The 24,063-nt window shown below is 57.2% G+C and overlaps 1 protein-coding gene across 2 annotated transcripts; it reads right to left on the bottom strand.

Annotated features, from left to right (window-relative positions):
- Positions 1-1,054: 1,054 nt before the first annotated feature.
- Positions 1,055-19,874, bottom strand: IL3RA (interleukin 3 receptor subunit alpha). Of its 2 annotated transcripts, none has more exons than XM_081568185.1 (12): positions 19,503-19,874; positions 15,838-15,936; positions 9,853-9,980; positions 9,207-9,321; positions 8,369-8,498; positions 8,022-8,200; positions 7,118-7,236; positions 5,337-5,363; positions 4,668-4,788; positions 2,985-3,084; positions 1,701-1,782; positions 1,055-1,437 (listed from the first exon to the last, which is right to left on the bottom strand). In XM_081568185.1, the coding sequence occupies exons 2-12, from the start codon at positions 15,899-15,901 to the stop codon at positions 1,363-1,365; spliced, it is 1,140 nt and encodes a 379-aa protein (XP_081424311.1). In that variant the 5' UTR covers positions 15,902-15,936; positions 19,503-19,874; the 3' UTR covers positions 1,055-1,362. The 2 variants fall into 2 exon arrangements, with proteins under 2 accessions (XP_081424311.1, XP_081424310.1); XM_081568184.1 differs by lacking the exon at positions 19,503-19,874 and adding an exon at positions 17,535-17,687.
- Positions 19,875-24,063: the final 4,189 nt, after the last annotated feature.

The following is a 24,063-nucleotide window of genomic DNA, read 5'->3' as shown; positions in this document are numbered from 1 at the left end:
AGGTCATCGCCAGCCTGAGCCGTCAGGACAGTGCACGCAATGTCCCCTGGCTCCACCTGCAGCTGCCAGCACCCAGTGACATTGGGGAGGTCGGGTGGAGGTCATCTGCAGGGCACAGCCGACCCACACACCCCTGCCCCCAGGCCGGCTTATGTCCTTGAAAGGCAGGGCTTTGATAATCTTCAGACCAGGGTGAGGTCACTCTGGGAACAGGAAGTTGGTGCCAGCTGTCCCCAAGGTCACCTGGCCCTCGCTGGCTGACCAGCCCGCACTCACCGAGGGGGTTTGTGCCCGGCGCCCGCCAGGCAGAGGTGTCCTGACTTCAAACCCGGCCGCTAGGGCGGAGTGACCAATTCAGGAACCTGTCAGCCCAGACCTGCGCCGACGGCGGGGGTCAGACCCGGGACACGGTGTTACCGGGTGCCTTCATCACCTCGAGTGGACGTTGCCCGTTAAGCTGGCTTACCTCCCTCGGGCTTGGCAACCCCGCTTCTGCCGTTTGGGGTGAATTCTTTGCAGCCAGAACTTGAAGCGTGGAAACAAGACTAAAGAGATCTGAGGTCCCTCCTGGGAAGCCCTGCGTTCCTGTGGGGGTTGAGTCCTTTCGCGTGGGCTTTCATGGGTGGGTGTGTGTGTGTGTGTTAAGTCACTTTAGTCATGTCTGACTCTGAGACCCCGTAGACTAGCCCACCAGGCTCCTCTCTCCGTGGGATTCTCCAGGGAGGAAAACTGGAGTGGGTTGCCATGCTCTCCTCCAGGGGACCTTCCTGACTCTGGGATCAAACCTGGGTCTCCTGCTTTGCAGGCAGATTCTTTATCTTCTAAGCCCACCAAGGGCTTTAAACGGGGTGGGTGTTTTCCCACGGGGCCATCCCCGCTGCCCACTCACTGTCTCTGGAGGCAGGTCCGCACCCCCAAATCTACCTGCCCCCTGTCCCACAGATTCACACTTGTTGCTGGGGGGCGGGGGGAGGTAGGGGTGTGTGTATACACGTGTCAAGTGATTTAAGGGGCTTAAAAGGGGGAAAGGAGAGACTAACACAGACACAAAACGAGAAATGTAACCATTTAAAGACAGCAGGCAAGCAACACGGTGGACATTTGGGCGTATCCAGGAGGCTGTGCGGCATTGCGGGGCGACCCCCCACCTCCAGAGGGCCCGAGACGAGTCAAAAAGTCCTCTATTTGACAAATAAGCACAAGACAGGTTTTGTTCTTCCGCCGAGGCAAACCTCCAGTCACGTGCACCGGGCTTTCCCACCTCCCCCACCCCCGACCGGGCAGCAAACGTCCGTGTCCAGCCGGGACCGGCTGTGCGCCTTCCTCCCGGGCGGAAAAACCAAGCCCCGGGCTGCGTACGTTTCATGTCTCCCCCAACACCTGCACCTGGACGACCGGACACTCTTCTTGGCTCTCCTGCTCGAGGTCCCAGGCCACCTGCAGGGCGCAGGGGGTGGGGGTGAGTGGGGGCACGGGGCGGAGGGGGTCGGCAAGTCCGCCCCGGAAAGCCTCGGAAAGCGCAGGGGCCTGGGCAGGGCACCCCCGCCTCGGGAGGGGCTCCCTGGGGCTCCCAGACCCGCGCCTAGGGGGCGACCTCCCCTGCCCGTCCCGTGGTTGGGCCACCCGCGGCGGCCAACGGGAAACGCGCCCCCCTCTGCCCCCGATTCCCGGGCGCGGCGCAGCCACTGCTCAGCGCGTACCATCCTCTCGTTCTGAAAGTTGTCGCCGACGGGGTCTTTCACGTGAGGGACACGGGGGAACAGCTTCTGCATCGCCGGCCACCTCGGAGGAGAAGGGCAACGCCGCGGGTGTGAAACGCCCCCCGAGGGCCCCAGCGAGGCCTGCAAGCACTCGGACTCCGTCCTCCGCTGGGAGGGGGTCTGCGTTCCCAAACCGCCCCCCCCCCACCATCCAGACACAGAAATCAGAGCCTTAGCAGAGCGGCGGCGGCGCGGTCAGCTCCCCCTCGGCACCTGCCCCGAGATCCTGTAAGGATGGAGGCCGCCCCATCCCAGCACCACGGCAACCTCCCCGCTCCCAGCGGCGTCCACGGGGAGCGGGTGGTCCCCCTCCTTTGGGGCTGCGGCCCATCCACTCCCAACCCTAGCCCCTGGCTGGGCGGTGTGTGTGTCTGTCTGTCTGTCTATATATGGGGTCATGTGTGTCTGTGTGGCTATGTGTGTCTGTGTGTCTATGTTGTGTGTCTGTGTTTGTGTGTGTCTGTATGTGTGTGTCTCTGTGTGCGTATCTATGTATGTATGTGTGTGTGTGTGTGTGTGTGTGTGAAACCAGAAGCTTCACGAGGCGGGAGACGCACCCGAGCCCTGGAGGAGGACCGAGGGCGGCGCACGGATTAGGCTGAGCGCGCAGACGTTAGGAAGGCTCCGCCGGGGCGCGGTCAGGGGTGAAAGGGCTGCGCGCCGCTGGCGTCCGCCTGCCGCCCGTCTGCTGGGCTCGGGAGGGCTCCCTGAGGCCAGTGCGGAGGCTGCTGGGGGCGGTGGGGTGGGGGCCAACAGCGTCGCGACGAGGTGTGAGGAGCACAGTGCGGGGGGCGTGCGGGGACCAGCCGCGGGGCCTGGCCGCAGACAGCGCGCCCGCGCGCACTGGGGGCCCGGGGAGGCAGAGACCCCGCGCCCCGCGGATGCTGCACGGTGGGCTCTGGGCTCCTTGGCTTCTGCAGGAGGCAGAGAACAGACGGGGGCAACCAGGGTCCTGGTGATAAAAGACCGCTGGGGAGACTGGAAGCGGCTGCCGGAGACCCGGCGGCGCGCGTCCCGCGGCCCAGACGCAGGGCGCACGGGTGCGGGCGGGAGCGCGCGCCGCCGGGCCTCCGGATCGCGCTCCACATAGTTTCAGCCGCTCAAGGGGGCTCCTGTGTCCGTGGGGATTCTCCAGACAGCGGGTACCGGAGGGGGTTGCCCGTGCGCCCCTCCAGAAAACCTCCGGAGCGCAAACCGGGGAAGGCGGGCGCGCGGGGGCCTCACCTGCGACAGAGGAACAGGAGCCCCACCAGGAGCAGCGCCCCGAGCGGGGCCAGCAGGTACACCAGCCAGAACGGGACGGACGCGTCCTTGCGGTCACAGTCTAGGCAAGAAGGGGCGGGCGGGAAACGTCGGGCGGGCCCGGGGACACGGCCTCCCTGCGGGGCGGGGTACTCAGGGGCGCACCCGGGAGCACGATGCACGCTGCGGACATAAGCCGCCTGCGCCCGCTGCCGGGGCCGCGCGGGAATCGTTCCCGAGTCGCCAGAGTACCACTACCCACCCGCTGCCCCCGCCCACTGACCACCAGATGGAGTCTGGCGCACAGACTGTGCCTGCAATGCGGGAGGTCCGAGTTCGATCCCTGGGTCGGGAAGATTCCCCTGGAGAAAGGAATGGTAACCCACTCCAGTATTCTGGCCTGGAGAATCCCATGGACAGAGGAGCCTGGCGGGCTACGGCCCATGGGGTCGCCAAGAGTCGGACACGACTGAGCAGCTGACCCTTTCACAGCACACGCCACTGGGATCCCACATGCAGAGGGGTAGCGCCAGGGCTGGTCTGTTTCCAGGTGAACCATCACCACCTCCTTCCCTGTGGTGTCCTGGGTGCGCCCCTGTGTCAGCCTTTGAATTTAATATATGGTCATCATGGACTTTTCACATCCCTTTGGATTTTTTTTTTTTTAATGCATCAAAAAGTTTATCTTCTGAGAGTTTCGGCGATGGCCGTCTCCAAGTGCACCTTGCGTATCTCCGTGGAACAACTTGGGCAGAGTCCACAAAGGATGGGAGGGAGGTGGTCACTAGCCCAGGGATGGATGCCTGGAGCCCCCAGAAGCTGGAAGAGGCGGGAAGGACCCTCCCCTGGGCCCTCTGGATGGAGCTCAGCCCTGGTACCCCTTGACCTCAGACGTCTGGTCTCCAGGACTCCGGGAGGGTGGGTGTCTGTTGCTTAAGCCCCGGTCTGTGCTCATTTGTTACAGCCGCCCACCACTGCCCCCCCCTCCCGGCCAGGACACTCACACCCACGGCCTCAGCCTGGCGCCCCACGTTTCCTGCTGGGTCAGGTCAGGAATGGGATGTGGCTTGGGGCCTGAGAGGAGGTGGGGCTTTGGAGCAGAGCTCAGGGACCCCCAGAAGCCCATACCTGGGAAAAGCCTTCTAACTGGATAGGAAAACCCGTCCCCAGGGCGACTTTGGGTGGAAGACACAGACCCCGATACCAGCCCATCCCCCACTCGGCTTTGGGTGGGAGATGCAGACCTCGATACCAGCCCATCCCCCTCTCGGCTTTGGGTGGGAGATGCAGACCTCGATACCAGCCCATCCCCAGGGTGACTCTGGGTGGGAGACACAGACCCCGCTAGCAGCCCACACCTCCCGTATGATGGGCTGGGCTGTGGTGAGTGGGGTCGGGAGGGGCAGGGGTGGTTCCCCGGGCCCATCTCCTGTCTCCTGTCCTCCGCGAGTCGGCCGTGGTCCCCGGAGCCCTCTCTGGGGGACCGGGTCGAGGCGGGTGGATGGTCCCCTCTCCCTGGAGCAGGCGCTTCAAGCAGCAGTGATGGTCAGCGTGTCCGGCAGGCTGCTGGCCGCCAGGGATCCATGCCTCCGTGACCCCCACCCCCAACATACACACACACACCCGCCACCCCCCCTGGGGAGACTCGAGGGGCCTCCCCCTCACCGAGGTGCTGCGGGGCACTCCACTGGCCCGGCGGTCTGCTCCTGAAGAACAGGGAGTCCATGGCCTTGACCTTCACTGTGTAGGGTCCCGGGTTCCTCAGCTTCAAGGTCGTGCGCTCCGTCTGCAGTTGAAAAGCAAGCAGACAGGGGGAGACCCCTGCAGACCTGGGGCTCCAGGACAGGGGCTTGGCAAGGGGTGCCGCGGGGCCTCCCCAGATTCACGTGTGTGGGGTCCTAATGCTCGGAGTCTCAGAAGACGCCTTTATTACGGAACAGGGTCTCTGCAGGGGTGATGGGGTGAAGGGTCTGAGATGAGGTTCCTCCTGGATGGGGCTGGCCCTACACCCCACGACAGGGACACAGAGGAGAAGCCACGTGGAGATGGAGGTGGAGACGGGAGGGAGAGACAGAGGCCAAGGAGACGGGGTCCTGGACCAGCACTCATGACTACGGGTGGAAAGGGCTGCCTCTGCAGGTTGAATGCAGTTAATTGGGCGCGATGATGCTGTCACCGAGTCCCGAGGGATGTAGCCGCGAAGAGGGGGTACGTAGGTGATAACGCCCAGGCCAAGCACCGGGGAGCTTCGTCTCAGAGGGTCTGGGCACCGATAGAAATAAGGAGCCTGCGCTTGGGAAGGCAGATTGCAGAGGGCGGGGGGTGGATACCCACCTCCTCTTTGTAGGCGAGGTCCGAGCCCTGTAAGAGAACACCAGGGCGTGGGAGCCTGATCCACACCCGAGAAAGGCTCTCCTTCGTCCGAGCGGTTTCACGGTCACAGAAAAGCCGACACTAATCAGTCACTGAACAGAAATCGTAGTTGTCATACATATAGGACGCTCCAGGCAAGAATGCTGGAGTGGCTAGCCTTTCCCTTCTCCAGGGGGTCTTCCCCACCCAGGGATCGAACCTGAGTCTCCCTCATTGCAGGCGGGTTCTTTACCGTCTGAGCCACCAGGGAAGCCCATGAAAATAGTAAATAGAGGTAACTGAGTATAATGTATCAATGGATGAAAAAGTACCTAGGGAAGGACAAATGAGGAGTTTGACATTTATATACACGAACTGTGTCTGTGTGTGTGTACACGATCATGTCCAACTCTGCGACCCCATGGACTGTAGCCTGCAAAGGCTCCTCTGTCCATGGGATTCTCCAGGCAAGAATACTGGAGTGGGTTGCCACGCTCTTCTCCAGGGGATCTTCCAACCCAGGGATCAAACCCAGGTCTCCTGCGTTGCAGGCAGATCCTGTACCATCTGAGACAAACTCCTTCCCTGTGCAGGCGTTAATATACAATACTTGTTTTTCTCTTTCTGACTTACTTCGCTCTGTATAACAGGCCCTAGGTTCACACACCTCTAGAACTGACTCAAATGCATTCCTTTTCATGGCTGAGTAATATTCCATTGTCTGTATGTGTACCACATCTTTATCCATTCCGCTGTCAGTGGACATCTAGGTGGCTTCCACGTCCAGGCTATTGTCAAATAGGACCCTCCAGTTCCTGGTGGATAGGATTCCACTCTGTGGCTATATTTCAGTCAACCTGTCCCACAAGTGGTGTCGAACTTGGGAACCATTATATACGTAGGTTCTGTAAACGCTTGGGAACCATATTCTGGGAGGCCTAATGATTTCATTTCTCGCACGGGAATTGCAAGCTCTGTAACATGCGGACAGGTGGCTCAGTGGTAAAGAACACGCCTGCCAGTGCAGGGACTATAAGAGACTGGGGTTCGATCCTGGGTGGGGAAGATCCCCTGGAGGAGGGCATGGCAACCCTCTCTGGTGTTATTGCCTGGAGAATCCCAGGGACAGAGGAGCCTGGCGGGCTGCAGTCCTCGGGGTCACAAAGAGTCGGACACGCCTGAAGGGAATTAGCGTAGAGGCGTGCACGTGATGTGCGATCAGAGGGTTTCCCCACTGTCTGTTTCAGCCTTGTCTTTCTCTTCCTATCACGTCATTTGTGTCCTGAAGGACGACAGCCGAGCATGTCTCCTCCACCCCAAACATGACAGAAGACTTTCTCGCACGTGCTGACTTCTTTTCCAAGGTCACCGTTGTCTTTCAAACACCCAAACGCTTGTTTTGTTGTTGTTGTCTTAATTTTTATCTTTTTCCTTGGCGTGGACCATTCTTAAATTCCTTATTGAATCTGTTCCAATTTTGCTTCTCTCTTATGTTCTGTTTTTTATTTTGTTTTTTTTTGGCCACGAGGCACATGGCATCTTAGGTCCTCAGCCAGGGATTGAACCCACACCCGCTGCACTGGAAGGGGGTGTCTTAACCGACAGACAGCCGGGGGAGTCCCAAACAACCAAAGGCTTTGGGTTTCGCTACCACTGTTTTCTTATGGTTCCTCTTTTCTTTGGACGCTTTGACTCCCCCCCAAACTCCAGAGTCCGGGGCGTCAGACCACAAGAGACGCCCACGCGGGAGGCAGCGTGCTTACCTTCTGGATCTCAAGTTCATACTTGATGTCATCAGTAAAGAGACTCCTTACTTCCCACTCCATGAATGAGTAGTTTTGGCTACACCACTTTTTTGTGATGTTTGGGGCAGCTAAGATTTCTAGGGGAGGAAAAACAAAAACACTTCTATGAGTAAAGCACATGAAAAGCAAACAAACAAACAAAAAGATTGTTTCCCAAAGATACTTTCAAAACAGGCCTCCTAGGACTTCTCTGTGGATCCATCCAGTGGATACGAATCCACCTGCCAATGCAGAGGACAGGAGTTCAATCCCTGGTCCGGGAAGATCCCACATGCCCTGGAGCAGCTACGCCCGTGGGCCACAACTGTTAAGACTGTGCTCTGGAGCCGGGGAGCCACAACCACCAAGCCCGTGAGCTGCAACGACTGAAATCCGAGCGCCCTAGAGCCCGTGGAAATCAGTCCTGAGTACTCATTGGGAGGACTGATGCTGAGGCTGAAACTCTAATCCTTTGGCCACCTGATGCAAAGAACTGACTCATTGGAAAAGACCCTGATGCTGGGAAAGATTGAAGGCGGGAGGAGAAGGGGACGACAGAGGATGAGATGGTTGGATGGCATCACCGACTCGATGGACATGAGTTTGAGCCAGCTCCGGGAGTTTGAGATGGACAGGGAGGCCTGGCGTGCTGCAGTCCACGGGGCCGCAAAGAGTCGGACACGACTGAGCCAGTATCACACAACCCCCGGCTTGAGGCGTTTGGTTACAAGGGTCTTGTAAGCAAAGACCCGAGGTGTTACCCTTAGGTTACCCTTTGGTTCCAAGGGTGGGGGGTACCCCGCCGCACCCTCCGCCACAAGATGCCAGCATCGCAAAGGCAAGGGGGAGGGGGGACGTGAAGGAGGTTTTCACCTTTTCTTACCAATTTCTTGTAATCTGTGAATCGTTTCGCGGCAGGGGATTTTGGAACTACCGCTGGTACCATTCACCAGGAAACGGGACTGAGGCTGGCTTAGAGGCTGAACGGAGATGTTGTCAAAATGGCACTGGACGTTTACGCCCTGCTGGTTCTGCATGTACTTGGGACACGGCCGTGTCTCCCTGGAGGGGCGGCGGGCGCGTGGGGCGGGGTCAGAGGGGACCCCGCAGCCCCGCCCCCGCAGCCCCGCCCCCGCAGCCCCGCCCCCGCAGCCCCGCCCCCTGCAGCCCTGGGGGTTTAGGGGGCGGGGCTTGAGGACCGGGCGCGGCGGTGCGCAAGTTCACACCTACAGGGTCTCCTTCAGGTAGAAATAGTATTGCACGTTCGCCGGGGCCTCCTCGCCCACCGCCCAGCTGCAGCTGAGCTGATCCACGTCGTGCACGCGGCATGTCAGGTTGTCTGCGGCCGCCCGGGGGTTGCCTTGGGGTTCGGAAAGAAGAGGGAGGGGTGGGGAAAGTGAGCTCCTCGATACACACCAGGGTCCGACTGTGTAGACCACAGGGAAATGCACCCACTCTTCTGGGGGAAACCCTCATGCAATATACGTATATACCATGGAGTCACTTTGCCGTACAGCAGACATGAACTTGGACGGCCAGGAGAGCTAACCAGTCAATCCTCAAGGACTCAACGGACACGAATTTGAACATCAGTTCAGCGCAGTTCAGTCACTCAGTGGTGTCCGACTCTTTGTGACCCTATGGACTGCAGCACTCCAGGCCTCCCTGTCCATCACCAACTCCTGGAGCTTACTCAAACTCATGTCCATCGAGTCGATGATGCCATCCAGCCATCTCATCCCCTGTCGTTCCCTTCTCCTCCTGCCCTCAATCTTGCCCAGCATCAGGGTCTTTTCCAATGAGTCAGTTCTTCCCATCAGGTGGCCCAAGGATTCGCGTTTCAGCTCCAGCATCAGTCCTTCCGGTGAACATTTGGGACTGATTTCCTTTAGGATGGACTGGTTGGATCTCTTTGCTGTCCACAGGACTCTCAAGAAATGGCCTTTCCCCCACAAAGCTACGTCACTGCAGACCCATGCATCCAAGCTAAAAATCATTATCTCGGTACTCAGAACGCTAACGGGTGATCAAAAGCAAAGGAAACCCCAAGAGAGCGTCTGCCCCTCACCTTGCTTTGGATACAGAATCCAAGCAGAGAACGGCTGACCTTTCACCACCTTCACGGTGTAGTTTCTGACTTCGCATGACAAGTCGCCAAGACTGCAATAGAGCCTCCCTTTTGCCTGAGAGAGATGGAGCAATCTATTCACAATAAAATCAAGTCATCTGGAGATCCAACCAGTCCATCCTAAGGAAATCAACCCTGAACTTTCACTGGAAGGGCTGAGGCTGAAGCTGAAACTCCAGTCCTTTGGCCACCTGATGCCAAGAGCTGACTCCTTGGAAAAGACCCTGATGCTGGGAAAGATTGAAGGCGGGAGGAGAAGGGGACGACAGAGGATGAGATGGCTGGATGGCATGACCGACACGATGGACATTAGGTTGAGCAAGCCCCGGGAGTTGGTGATGGACAGGGAAGCCTGGCGTGCTGCAGTCCACGGGGTCTCAAAGAGTCGGACACGACTGAGCGACTGAACAGCAACACTTTCAACTGGGCCTGTCTGTCCAGCTGCAATATCTCAGCCCCTTTGACACCAGTCCTGACCAGTAGCTACCATTGTGGATGTCTTGAGCTGTGGTGCCCGTGAATGACCCCTGAGCCCACGGGTGGAACCCATGTCTCTGTGATGCTAAGTACAGGGAAGACGGCTTACCTCTGCTAAAAGCTTCGAGTTGACGTAGCACTCGATTTCGGAAACATTTCCGTGCTGGTCCCAGACCAATCTTTTTCTTTCTGGATCTATCCTTAAGTTCTTAATCGGTGGGTCTGGATCGGAGATGGCTACAGAGTCAGAGAGAGACACACAACGCTTAAACTGTCTCTGTGGAGTCAGCCTTTGGGAAGCTGAGTTCTAGGCGGAGACGCGGTTGTCAGGAGCAACCACAAATTTGTACAAATTCAAAGTCTGGAATTTGTAGCATCTTAGTGATCCCACCTTCTCACCCACAAGGAGGCTATGGTGGGGTGGGGATGGGGGAAATGCCAGGAAAGCAGGTCACCTCTCCCATCCTTGTTGTTAGGAAATGCACCTTTCTCAGCCACACACGTCGAAGAAAGTTGTGTTCGTACAGCTGATTCACTTTGCTCTACGGCCGAAAGCAACACGGCATGTGTGCATACTAAGTCTCTTCAGTCGTGTCCGACTCTTTGCGACCCCGTGGACTGCAGCCCGACAGGCTCCTCTGTCCGTGGGATTCTCCAGGCGAGGATACTGGAGTGGGCTGCCATGCCCTCCTCCAGGGGATCTTCCCCACCCAGGGATGGGACCCATGTCTCTTACATCTCCTGCTTTGGCAGGTGGATTCTTTCCTGCTGTGCCACCTGGGAAGCCCAACCGTCTTTAAAGAGGGCAAGCAAAGCAGACCTTCACCAACCCAGCCTCTACAAGATGGGTTTACAGGATGGCACCTGATAAAATGTTACTAGACGCACGGAGAAGCAGGGATATGTTGGCCGTGACCAGAAGTATCAGGGCTTAGAATCATCCCGTTGGGACCTCCCTGGTGGGCCAGTGGTTAAGAATCCACCTTCTAGTGCAGGGGACGTGAGTTCTATCCCTGGTCAGGGAACTAAGATCTCACACACTTAGGGGCAACTGAGCCCACATGCCACAAGCATAGAGAAACTTAGAGAAACGATAGAGAAACTATAGAGAAACTTAGCCACAACTAAGACCCAAATAAACACTAGAGAAAGAAGTCACGCCATAAATGGCAGATGATGAAAGTAAGAGACAAGTCTGTTAAAACAGCTGTTCAGTTCAGTTCAGTCGCTCAGTCGGGTCTGACTCTTTTTGACCCCATGGACTGCAGCCCGCCAGGCTCCTCTGTCCACGGGATTCTCCAGGCAAGAGTACTGGAGTGGGTAGCTAGTCCCTTCTCCAGGGGATCTTCCCTACCCAGGGATAGAACCTGGTTCTCCCGCATTTCAGGGGAATTCTTTACTGTCTGAGCCACCAGGGAGGCCCAAAATAAATAATAATAATAAGTGAATAATAATAATAAAAGTAAACTAGAGACCCTCTAGTCAAAGCTATGGTTTTTTCCAGTAGTCATGTATGGATGTGAGAGTTGGGCTATGAAGAAAGCTGAACGCAGAAGAATTGATGCTTTTGAACTGTGGTGTTAGAGGAGACTCTTGAGAGTCCCTTGGACTTCAAGGAGATCCAACCAGTCCATCCTAAAGATCAGCCCTGGGTGTTCATTGGAATGCTGGGAAAGATTGAAGGCAGGAGGAGAAGGGGATGACAGAGGATGAGATGGTTGGATGGCATCACCAACTTAATGGTCATGAGTTTGAGTAAACTCTGGAAGTTGGTGATGGACAGGGAGGCCTGGCGTGCTGCAGTCCATGGGGTCGCAAAGAGTCGGACACGACTGAGCAGCTGAACTGAACTGAAACTAGACCAATATGCCTATCACATAGATACAAAATTCCTTTACAAAATGCGAGTACATAAAATAGGGCAATATATAAACCTGGTAATACCTCTTGACCCAAGACATTTACTCTAAGAATGCAAGGTTATTTTAACCATCACTATAATTCACCTTTTTAAACAGAAAACTGACAATCTGCTCAACAGAAGCAGGAACTATTTTGACAGTTTTTTCATTTATTTTTTCTCTTCTGGCCATGCCACAAGGCATGCGGGATGTTCGGACCCAGAGCAGGGATCGAACCCGTGTCTCATACACTGAAAACAGGGAGTCTTAAGCAGTGGGCCCCCAGGGAAGTCCCAACTTTTGTTTTTCTTTTCTGAATATTTTGACAGCATTTTAACACCCCTGAGGATTAAAAGCTCTCAGCAAACTAGAAATGGAAGAAAACATCCTTCCCCTGATTAAGCTATGAAAAATCCATGCGCTAATTAAGACTCGGTGGTGAAAGACTAACCACTTCTCCATATGACTCAACAAGAACATGTGTGTGGTCTCCTGCTTGCTTCTCTTCCACCGTCTCCTGTACCCACAGCCCCTCTAATGCAGTTCCACCAAGGTTGTATTTTTAGGGAAGGCTTGAAGGGTGGGTCATGTTACAATGTTGCAGCTTGCAGCCTGCTTCTTTCACTGCCTCCTAGAGAGGAGGTCACTTCCTGCCTGTGGTCATTGACCCCTCCATACCCCCGGTCCTGATGTGATCCCAAAGGGGGCGGCAGGCTCGGCCCCAGGACAGTGGGGGCAGACAAGAGGCAGGACATGGGAGGCAGCATCCTGAGACGTGAAGGAAGCCCCCTTCCCTTCTAGAGCTCCCGCATCTCCCAGCCCCTCTGGTCACCAGCTGCGGCCACAGGACTGATGTCGCCACGGAGAGATGGACAGAGGCAACCTGTGGTCCTTGTGGTTGCCGCCCCTGAAAAACCGCCGTGTGAGGCCTCTACACACTCCTCCGAGGAGACGATGGAGCCGGGGGGGCTGGAATGAACCCCACTCTCTCTCCACCCTCCCCGACAAACCATACTGAAGGCCTAACTCGCAGGGCCTGAGAATCGGACCTTCCATGGAAACAGGGTTCTTTGTAGGTGTGATGGAGTGAAGGGCCTGAGACAGGGTCCTCCTGGATGGGGGTGGCCCTAAACCCCATGACTGGTCCTTGTAAGAGACAGAAGAGGAGAGACACGGACACAGAGGAGACGCCACGTGAAGAGACGCGAGGGAGGCGGCCACCAGCCCAGGGAAGGACGCCTGGAGCCCCCAGAAGCTGGAAGAGGCGGGAAGGACCCTCCGCTGGAGCCTCTGGACGGAGCTCAGCCCTGGGACCCCTTAACCTCAGACGTCTGGTCCCAAGGGCTGTGATAAATAAATCTGTCACTTAACCCCCCAGACTATGGTATTTTGTTAAGGCAACCCAAAGCTGCGTTAGCCAGTAGCCCACAGGGAGACTGATACGTACGCCCCCAACACACATATACACACATACATATATACACACATACAATTATGCACGCATATACACATACACATGTACATATACACATACACACCCAGACACACATGAACACACACACACACATAAATCAGTTCAGTTCAATTCAGTTCAGTCGCTCAGTCGTGCCCAACTCTTTGCGACCCCATGAACCGCAGCACGCCAGGCCTCGCTGTCCATCACCAACTCCCTGAGTCCACCCAAACCCATGTCCATCGAGTCGGTGATGCCATCCAACCATCTCACCCTCTGTCCTCCCCTTCTCCTCCAACCTTCGATCTTTCCCAGCATCAGGGTCTTTTCCAATGAGTCATCTCTTCGCTTCAGGAGGCCAAAGGATTGGAGTTTCAGCTTCAGCATCAGTCCTTCCAATGAACACCCAGGACTGATCTCCTTTAGGATGGACTGGTTGGATCTCCTCGCAGTCCAATGGACTCTCAAGAGTCTTCTCCAACACCACAGCTCAAAAGCATCAATTCTTCGGGGCTCAGCTTTCTTTATAGTCCAACTCTCATATCCATACATGACTACTGGAAAAATCATAGCCTTGACTAGATGGACTTTTGTTGACAAAGTAATGTCTCTGCTTTTTAATATGCTGTCTAGGTTGGTCATAACTTTCCTTCTGATGGACACATACAAACACACTCATACACATATGCACACACATACAGCCATACACATACATACACACATACAATACACACAGGAATACCTAAACACATACATTCATACATGCATGCATGCATACATATACACACAACACACACATACATGTATGGGGTGGGTGTATATGTGTATACAGACACACATGTATACACATACAGACACATATACACGCACACACACGCACACATCCATACACACATGCACATACACGTACACACACGTATACACAAAACATACACATGAAATGTATGGGGGTAAGTGTATATGTATATACACACATGCGGACACATATACACAGATATACACATACACACATGTGTACACATCCACACACATGCATACACATACATACACACAACATGCACATACATGTATGGGGTGGGTGTATATGTATATACACACTTGTGCACACAGACATACATATACATACATACACGCAGAGAGACACATACACACACATATACACAGCTGCACACACCCTCTCCATTCCACTACCATTTGAGGAAGGAACAGACCTCGCAGTTATGCAATGTTGTGGCTGTCACCGCAGGCAGGTCACCCTGTCTGATGCAATCACAGAGCGTCCGTGGTGAGCACCTGGCCCGGCTATGCTCCCGTCTGTCACCCAAAGCCTGATCCCTGTCCGCATGCAGTGGGCGTCGGACAGGAGCCTGAGGTGCACATCGACCCTCGGCGCCAGTGCGAGGTCCGCGGGTCAGCCAGAGAAGTCCGCATGGGATGGGCTTCTGCTGCAGACCCCCGCCAGGGCACACGCCTGCCTGGTGGGCACCGTGCCTCCTTGAAACCCACCAGCATCCCCGGGTTTGCAGCTGGAGCTGGGTGCGCTTACTGCTGGGTGCCAAAGCAATGTACAATCTCTGTGCCTGGGGCGGTTGAGGGCGGGGGTGTCTCCGGGGAGGACGTCTCCTGCAGCAGCTGCCTGGCTCCCCTCACCCCCACTCTGAATGTTCTCCACCAGCCACAACCGCCATCCAAAATCAGCCAGACTGTCAGAGATGGGCACGCGGTGTGACAATCTCCATCACCCATTCTCACGTCTTGATCGATTGTTACCCCTGAGGAGTCTCACGATGGTTTCGTGAAGCGTTCACTATCCACCATCGTCAGTGACGATCCTGGGAACCTGAGACCCTGGTCTGCCCCCTACTCCCTTAAATCTCCAGGAGGAACATCAGAAGAACAGGATGGGGTTGCCCCCAAAGCATCATTTTTTTTTTCATTTTTCGTGTGGACCAGTTTTTAAGTCTTTATTGAATTTGTTACAATATTGCTTCCGTTTTTTGTGTTTTGGATTTTTGGCCATGAAGGCATGTACGATCTCAGCTCCCCGACTGGGGATCGAACCTGCATCCTCTGCATCAGAAGGCAGTCTTAACCACTGGACCGCCAGGGAAGTCCCAAACTCCGTCCTTTAAGCCCCACCCTAGAGCCCATGCTCCACAGGAAGAGAAGCCACTGCAACGAGAAGCGTGCACCCCGCAACTAGAGAGACGTTCCCCCGCTCGCCGAAATTAGAGAAAAGCCCGCGTGCTGAAACGAAGACCCAAAACAGCCAAACATATACATATATATATTATATTTAAAAGGAGCATGCGTAAAGACTCTATTTCCAAACAACTCCCATTCTGGGATTCTGTTGGTTACGACTTGAGTGCATGAATTTGCTGAGGACAGAGTTCAGCCCATCACCTTCATTTTCCCACAGACGTCTCCCGACCCAGGAAAAGGATGACAGGAAATCAAAGGTAAGAGATGGATCCCAGCGCCCCAGCTACAACAGCAGCTCTGGCTGTAGCCTAGTGACCGTATCAGTATGAACATCCTGGCTCTGAGGTCCGAGTTTTGCAAGACATACCCGCCAAGGCGGCTGAGAAGCGGGCTACACGGGAAGCGGCTGATTATGTCGCCCGGCGGCCAAGCGGCTCGGCCGGGACCCCAGCGACGGCCGTTTGACTGAAAAGCAGCACAGCCCCAGGGACCCCAGCACACTGCACGGGGCCATTTTCCCTCTGGCTTTTCCTACCGTGGTCCGTGGTCATCGAGCAGCAGATGAGAGTCAGGAGCGCGGCCGGCCAGGGAAGGGCCATGGGCGAGGCAGTTCCCACAGGAGGGCGGGCGTCAGCTGGAGAAGACAGTGACCAGTGGGGTGGCTGGGGGACGGCTGGGGGAGGGGGCGGGAGGGGACCGAACCCCCTGGGGGTGTCCGGCTGGAAGGGCAGGGAGCCGCTTCGGGAGGGGAGCCTCCTGTGTGTGTGCATGTGTGCACATGTGTGGGCACTGAGTGTGCATATATGTGCATTGTGAATCTCTGTGTATGTGTGTGCATGAGTATATATGCATGAGTGCGCATGTGTGCGTGTGCCTTATAAATGTTTCTGTGTGCACTGCAAATCTGTGTGTGTACGCATGTGTTTATGTGTCTGTGCACAGTGTATACATATATATACATACATGCATGTGTGTATATGCATGAGTGCACATGTGTATGTCTTATATATGCATCTGTGTACACTGTACGTATGTGCCTGTGTATGCATGTGTGCACATACTACTTGTGTTTATGTATCTGTTGGGACACAGTATGCATATATGTGCATATGTGTGTCTCTGTGAATATGTCTGTGTACATGTGTGCACCTATGTATGTGTCTTGTGTATGCATGTGTGCAAACTACATGGCTCTGTATATGTGAGCACACATTACCTGTGAGCACACATTACCTGTGTTTATGTGTGTGCGTGGCATGTATGTATATGTGTGCATCTGTGTGCACACTGTGTGTGCATGCGTACATGCATGTATGCATGTGTGCACACATGTCTGTGTGCTGTGTATGCATGTGTATCTGTGTGCACACATTACACATGTTTGTGTGTCTGTGTCCGTGTGTTTGTATGTGTGTGCTGTGTATGGCAATGGCAACCCACTCCAGTACTCTTGCCTGGAAAATCCCATGGACGGAGGTGCCTGGTAGGCTGCAGTCCATGGGGTCGCTAAGAGTCGGACACGACTGAAGCGACTTAGCAGCAGCAGCAGCAACTGTGTATGGATATGTATCTGTGTGCACATATGTATATGTGTGCATCTGTGTGCACACTGTGTGTGCATGCGTACATGCACGTATGCATGTGTGCACACATGTCTGTGTGTGCTGTGTATGCATATGTATCTGTGTGTATCTGTGTGCACACATTACACATGTTTGTGTGTCTGTGTCCGTGTGTTTGTATGTATGTGCTGTGTATGGATATGTATCTGTGTGCACACATTACATGTGTTTTTGTCTGTCTGTGTGCATGTCTGCGTACACGTCCGTATGTGTGCACCTGTATGTCTGCATGCCTACATGTGTGTCAGCCTGTCTCTACAGCGCTCCCGCCCTGGGTTATACATCGCCCTTGGCACCACCCCATACAGGAGCCCAGACAGCACCCTCCACGCGGCACCAGGAACCGCTGGGCTCACAAACAGTGGAAGGAAGTGCAATTAAAGGCATGAAATCAACACGGACCCAGTTTCCTGCTCACACAGAGTTACGGTAAAGCAATCCGTGCTGTCTCACCGCCCCCACCAGAATTCTTCCCCGGGGTCCCCGTGAAGCGCCCCCCTCAGCAGGCCAGCTCTCCTGAACCTTCCCCAGGGGGGTCCGCCTTCCGCACTTCCCGGGCCCCAGCCATGGGGTCTCCACCCACCCCTCCCCAGCTGCCTGAGTCACTCACGCAAATGCCGCCACCGGCGCCTGCGGGCCAGCGGGGGGCGGCCACACAGATGGAGCCTCATACGCTCCTCTGACTGGGGCCGCCCCTCACCAGGGCCTCAGGATTGCTCCCCCCAAAATGTGCCCCCTGCCAGGGCACCTCAGCTCGAGAATCTAGCCTGGAAGTGACGCGGAGGGGCGAGGACTCTCGTCCCCCATCCTTCAGGGCCTTCTCAGCTGCTGCATCACGACACCCAGCCTGGACTCCAGCCATCCAGCACCTCGCCTGCTCGCCCAGCCCCGTCCGGGGCTCCCACGAGACTCCCCAGGACTGACCTGTGCCCCTCCCCTCCCCAGAAGTGCCAGCTTTCACACACATTTGATCCCCGAGGCTGACTCCTGTTGTAGTTCTTGCTGAACTCGGGGGGGAAGCCTGGAGAGACTCCTTCTCAGGACAGGTCAACAGGGAAGACCCAAGACTTGGTATCACGGGGACGGACGCCTGGCTGTCCATCTGAAGCACAAGGATCAGGGTGTGGAGAGTGAGGCAGGAGGCACCCAGTTTGAGAGGAGGGTAACCTCCAAGCCCAGCGTCACAGTCCAGGACAGCTCAACGCCCTGCCCGTGAGAGTTCTGGCTCCCTGGGTGGCTCGGCGATAAAGAATCCGCCTGCCCATGTAGGAGAAGCAGGTTCGATCCCTGGGTTGGGAAGATTCCCCTGGAGGACGAAATGGCCACCCGCTCCAGTCTTCTTGCCTGGCAGAATCCCCATGGAGAGAGGAGCCTGGCGAGGCTCCCGTCCACGGGACCGCAGAGTCGGACACAAGTAAGCAACAACAAATGGTCCAGGCAGCAAGCTCACGGGGAGAAAATAGAAAAATCCCAGCAGTGAGCAAGCATCAGATGAGGGGCTCAGCTGGGAAAGAATCCGCCTGCCATGCGGGAGACCCTGGTTCGATCCCTGGGTCGGGAAGATGCCCCTGAAGAAGGGAACGGCTATGTACCCCAGTATTCTGCCCTGGAGAATCCCACGGGCTGTACAGGCCACGGGGTCGCAAAGAGTCGGACACGACTGAGCGACTCTCACTGATCACGATCAGATGAGGAGGGCGCGGGGCCCGTCTTCATCTGTGCAGACAGCCCTCGGGGAAGTCCCGGGAGGGGCGGCGGCGGGCTCCTGGCTTCTGCTCAGGTGAGCCGAGCCACCCCCCCGTCCCCACCGGCGTACACAGGGCTCCAGCCCCGTGACATTCATGTCCACCCACAGGCTTCCCTCCTCGCCCGGAGACGCTCACATCTTTCAAGACCCAAATGGCATGAATGTGGTCATCGTCTGCCGCTGACCCCAAAGGACGAAGGGACGCGGCTGTCTGGACAGACCTGGGCCCCCAGAGGCTGGGACCAGGGTTCGCAGAGTTGGGGGAGAGACGGTGGAGCTCTCGACATTAGCAGCCCCGCCTTGCCTGGGTTGGGGGTGGCAGGAATTTGAGCCAGAAAGAGTTGGTGGGCGCTGTGGTTACTGGGAGCCTCTCGTCCTGGGAAGGGCAAGACCCAGCATGAAAGATAGACCCGCTGAAGACACACCGCACATCCAGGCTCATACAAGGGTGAAACCAGCGTCCTCTCCTGTGCTCCGTCATGTCTGACTCTCTGCGACCCCCTGGACTGTAGCCCGCCAGGCTCCTCTGTTTGCGGGATTCTCCAGGCAAGAACGCTGGAGTGGATTGCCATGCCCTCCTTCAGGGGATCTTCCCGACCCAGGGGTCGAAACTGCATTGCATGCATGAGTTAGTTAGACCCTCCATCATTGGTTCTCGGGCATAAAGTCTTTGGATCCAGCCTGTGCTGGACCCCGGACGACACCTCTCAGGGGCCACAAGATGCATTCCAAATCCTGGTGTCCCCCAGGAGGTGGTGCTCAGTCCTGAGTCTCCAGGGGCAGCTGTCTGCCTTCCCCACCTCTTGGGTGAGGGGTGTGGGGTGGTCTTACCTGGGATGCAGAGCAGAGTCCGACGTCAGTGGGAGACAGGCGGCCCCCTCCTGGTGCAGGACCTGCCAGCCTGGGAGTGGATCCTGGGGCTTGATTTCCCGGCCGTGGGCTGGACTCTGCTTCCTGAACGAGAAGCAAAACTGGTATTTTGTTTTCTCTCCCCTATTCAGCGCTTTTATAGCCTCCGGTGGAGGGGGGCGGCTCCACCCCATCGGGAAAAAATAAAAATTCATCAACCCCACGAGGGTGTGACCGAGTCTGGCATCTGGCCCCTCGTCCCCAGCCCTCGAGTCAGAATTAGAATCTGGGGGTCAGGACCCTGGCAACAGTTCTGGGTTTTTCCTGGAAGAAACACTCTCTCTTTCAAAGTATTTCTTTTCCTGTTCTCAGTTCTCATTTGCAGCTTCTGCTTTGTCACGACCCCGGTGGCCGCTCACCCCTCCACCTCGATCTTGGGCAATTTCCTGGAGCTGGCCCCAATGAATGTCAGGGGGGCCCTGGACACCCCCTCTCTGTCGAGGTTCCCGTGGGAGTGACCCCTCGGGCCCGAGGGGACAGGAGGGGGCACCCGGGTGCCCCCACGTGCTGGCTGCCTGAGTCTCAGTCCGCCATGTCCACCTTTCAGCCCGGAAAGCCGACGGGGACGCTCCCAGGCGCCGTCTCTGACTTCCCGGCGCCCGGCACATCCTCCTTGCCCTCGCTCCGCATGGGTCACCCATCCGTCTGTCTGTCACAGCTCCTGGGTTCCAGCCCCGCGCGCCGGTCCCTCCTCCTGATGGACCCTGGACGACACATCTCAGCGGCCACGAGATGCGTGCCAAATCCCGGTGTCTCCCAGGAGGTGGTGCTCAGGACTGAGTCTCCGGGGGCAGCCGTCTGTCTGCCTTCCCCACCTCTTGGGTGGGGGTGTATGTGTGCGGGGGGGTCTTACCCGGGATGCAGAGCAGTCTGACGCGGCTCCACCCCATCAGACCGGTCTGATGTCGTGGGCCGGGTCGTCCCGTCTGCCTCCCTGTCTCCTGTCTGCTTTCCCCCCACCTAAGCCTTGCACGTCCACCTGGAATCTCAGAGTGTGACCTCTTGCGGAAGCGGGGCTCTCTCGCAGGGGTAAGGATGGGGGTAGCACAGAGTCCAGCTCGGACAGGGCGGTCCCCACGTCCCACGGCGTCGCCGTCCTTATGAGCAGACGGCCGCTCGTAAACGGGCACGTAGACAGACAGGATATGGCCGCTTGCGGACGGAGGCAGAGATGGGAGGGGGGCGGCCACCTGCCCAGGGATGGACCCCTGGAGCCCCCAGGAGTTGCAAGAGGCGGGGAGGACCCTCCCCTGGAGAATATTGGAGGGAGCTCAGTCCTGGGACCCCTTGAACCGTCCTGGGACCCCAGGACCTCAGACGTGTGGTCCCCAGGACTGCGGGAGAGGAGGCTTTCCTCTGGATTGCAGCCGTCCAGCGTGGAGTCCTCTGTGACGGCCGCCCGCCAGCCACAGAGCAGGAGTCTTGGTTCCCGAGTGCCCCCTCCAGGAGACGAAAGCCACTGTCTCCCCCCAACCAGGGAAAGGGTCAGATCCCTGATCCCTTCGCCCCCCCTCAGGGATGATGACCATCTTGCTAAGCACTAGGGCGATTCCAGAATGCCTGATGGACAATGACCGCCTGGGGTGGACGCCTCTTGTCTCCGGCCCCTCTTCCCTAGGACGGAAGCAGGATGACTGGGAGCTGGGGGGGGGGGTGGTTCCAGGGAGACGGAGGAGGGGGACAGATGACCCAAGTGAGGGGTCGCCGTCAGTCCAGAGAGGACGTGGCCCGCGCGGCGCTGAGCCCCAGGCGGACCCCTCTGCGGGCAGCGTGTCCGTCCTGCGCCCCGACACTGGGCTCGGGGTGCGGGCGGGAGCCGGGCAGTTCCTGCAGAAGCGGGGGCGGCGGGGTGGCCCGCGGAGACAGGAAGGCCGCGCTCACCTTGGAGCTGGCCCCGCGGTTACGACACGCGCCCGCGGGCCTCGCGCCGTCTGGGGCCCTGACGAGGAAGTGCGGCTGCCTCGGAGAAGGCGGTGCGGGCTGGGGGTGCAGACGCAGGCGTTCCCCGAATTCCAGCGTCAGCAGTGAGGGGGGCCTGGGGAGCGGCCGCGCGGGGGGCTGCCCCGCCTCACTGCTTTCAGCCTCTGTTCCTTGCCCGTCCCTTCTCTTTGCTTTTTTTTTTTTTTGCTTTCTTCCTTGCTTCCTTTCTTTCTGTCTTTCCAACTTTCTTTTCTGTCTTATTTATCTTTGTTTTTTTCCCTTTCTGTCTTTTTTCTTTTCCCCTTTCTTTTTTCTTCCTTCCTGTTTTTCCGTCTTTCTTTTCTTTCTCTCTCTTCTTTTTTTCATTTGTTTTCTTTCTTTCCCTTTTGCTTTCTTTTTTCTTTTCTTTTTTAAATAAGACGTGTTTTCTTTGGACAATGGAACGGGGCATAGTCCCACGGTCATCATTGTTGTTTAGTTGCTCAGTCCTGTCTGACTTTTTGTGACCCCGTGGACTGTAGCCCGCCAGGCTCCTCTGTCCATGGGATTCTTCAGGCAAGAACACTGGAGCGGGTTGCCATGCCCTCCTGCAGGGGATCTTCCCCACCCAGGGATCGACCCCGGGTCTCCTACATTGCCGGCGGATTGTTGACTGTCTGAGCCACCTGGCAAGCCCGGATGTGCGGTGAGGGGAGCACCCAGGGACTGCCAATGAGAGGTCTGCTTCAGGAAATGTACACTCCGAGATCTGCTCACAGCCCTGCCGGCGTCCCCACAAAGTGGGAGGTGCTGAGGTTCAGCATCTGGGTCTGAGGCACAGAGGCCTGTGGGCATGTGCGGGCTGAGCCCTGACCCTCCCTGGCATCGCAGACCTGCTGGTCCCCCGCTCCAGGGGCCCTGGCTCCATCCCCACCTGCCTTCCCTCCACCCACCACGAGCTTCCCCATCATCTGTTCCCTCCCTCCGGCTAGAGTGCCCTCCGATCTCCACTGACCGGCTTCACAAACGCTGGCACAGAGCCAGGCACAGAGCCAGGAGTGCCAGAGACGCACGTGCGGCCGGAATGCGGCCCTGGAGGCGGGGCGGGGTCCACGGGGAACAGAAACGGGGAACCGGGAGCGGGAGTGGGTGAGCCCGGGGCCCCGAGCAGCTGGGCCGGGAGGGAGACCAGAATCGCGGCTTCTCAAGCTCCGGCGCCGGGCAGCTGTGCCCCTGCCGTCCCCACACCCCCCGCCTCCCGAGAGCGCGGCCAGCAGGGCGGAGCGGCCACAGTGCAGGGAGCGGGGGGACCCCTTCCCCGGGGTCCGAGAGCGACCCCGTGGACCGAAGCACGCCGGGCCTCCCGTCCATCACCGACTTCCCGGAGCTGGTTCAGACTCACGTCCGTCGGGTCGGGGACTGCAGCCGCCGAGAGCGTGCGTTTCCAGGTTACCTCCGGCCAATCCCTCTGAATCGGGGTCCCTCCCGTTGCGCAGGCCAGAAGGGTGCCCGCGAGGATGATCCCGAAGGACCGGAGGACACGGGGCGTCTCCTCGTGACCTTTCCTGAACTCTTCCAGCGGGTGGTGGCCCCTCACTTCCTTGTCCCTTCTCAGGATCTCTTGTTGTAAAAATAACTCGTGCACACGGTTACCAGGCTGCCCCGACCAGGGCGGGCAGTTTCCCCCCGGGCATGTCCTCTAACGGGTACATCCTGGGAAGCCTGTGGCCCCACGGGTGACAGACATCAGCCCAAGGCCCCGTGGGCATCGGGAGCCGGACAAGAGCTCTGTCTCTCTCTGAGTTCCCAGGCAGACGGGTGGTTCTGAGCGTCCATGGAGGTGCTGGACAGGTGGGTAAGTTCCCGGGGACGGAGGTGGGGAGGGCTCCCTCTATGTTCCCAGAAGCACAGCCCCTAAACCCCGCTCCCACTCGGCCTCCGGCGGGACCACACGCCCAGAACTGAGACCAGAGGACACACGGCTGGCCTTGCCCCTGGGACTCAGGCCAGCCTGCTCTCTGTCAACTAAAAAAAAAAAAAATACAGTCACGACCTGATAGTAGACAGTGCTTTCTATTCGGGCATGTTTAGGACTCAGAGCCCCGGGAGACAGCATCTTAGGTGGTCTGAGAAAACTGCTCCAAGGAGGCGGGAGGGGAGTCAAGTGCTACACAAGTTTGGGGGGCAGGCCCTGTGGACATGAAAGACGAGATACCAAGTTAGCCAACTGATGGTTCTACGTACGGGAAGGTGCAAGCCTCTGGGCTCACTGAGTTCATTCCTATCATGTGCATCTCAGCTGTCTGGGGCCAACCCTGTTCCCGGGTTCGCCTTCACGAGTCACAGATATCTCCTTCTTGCATTCCCTGCCCCACGGCCCCCAGAGCCATCACCACGGGGAGCGGCGGATCAAAGTTTCCGGAGCCCACCTTCACGCCTGGAGCCCAAAACTCGCTGCTGGCTGGGACGTTTCTTGTTTACGGACATGGCAGGAGATACTATCATTTGGTATCTCCCCAACCGTCGCCCGTGGAATTCCCCTGAGACGAGGGGCTTCCCTGATTAATTTATCCGGCAAATAACG

This window comes from Giraffa tippelskirchi, chromosome Y, assembly GCF_054371585.1.
Source record: "Giraffa tippelskirchi isolate mGirTip1 chromosome Y, T2T-mGirTip1v1.2.pri, whole genome shotgun sequence".
Classification (NCBI taxonomy): domain Eukaryota; kingdom Metazoa; phylum Chordata; class Mammalia; order Artiodactyla; family Giraffidae; genus Giraffa; species Giraffa tippelskirchi.
Note: the sequence above shows the minus strand (reverse complement) of the source record. Positions and strands in the feature narration are given on the sequence as shown.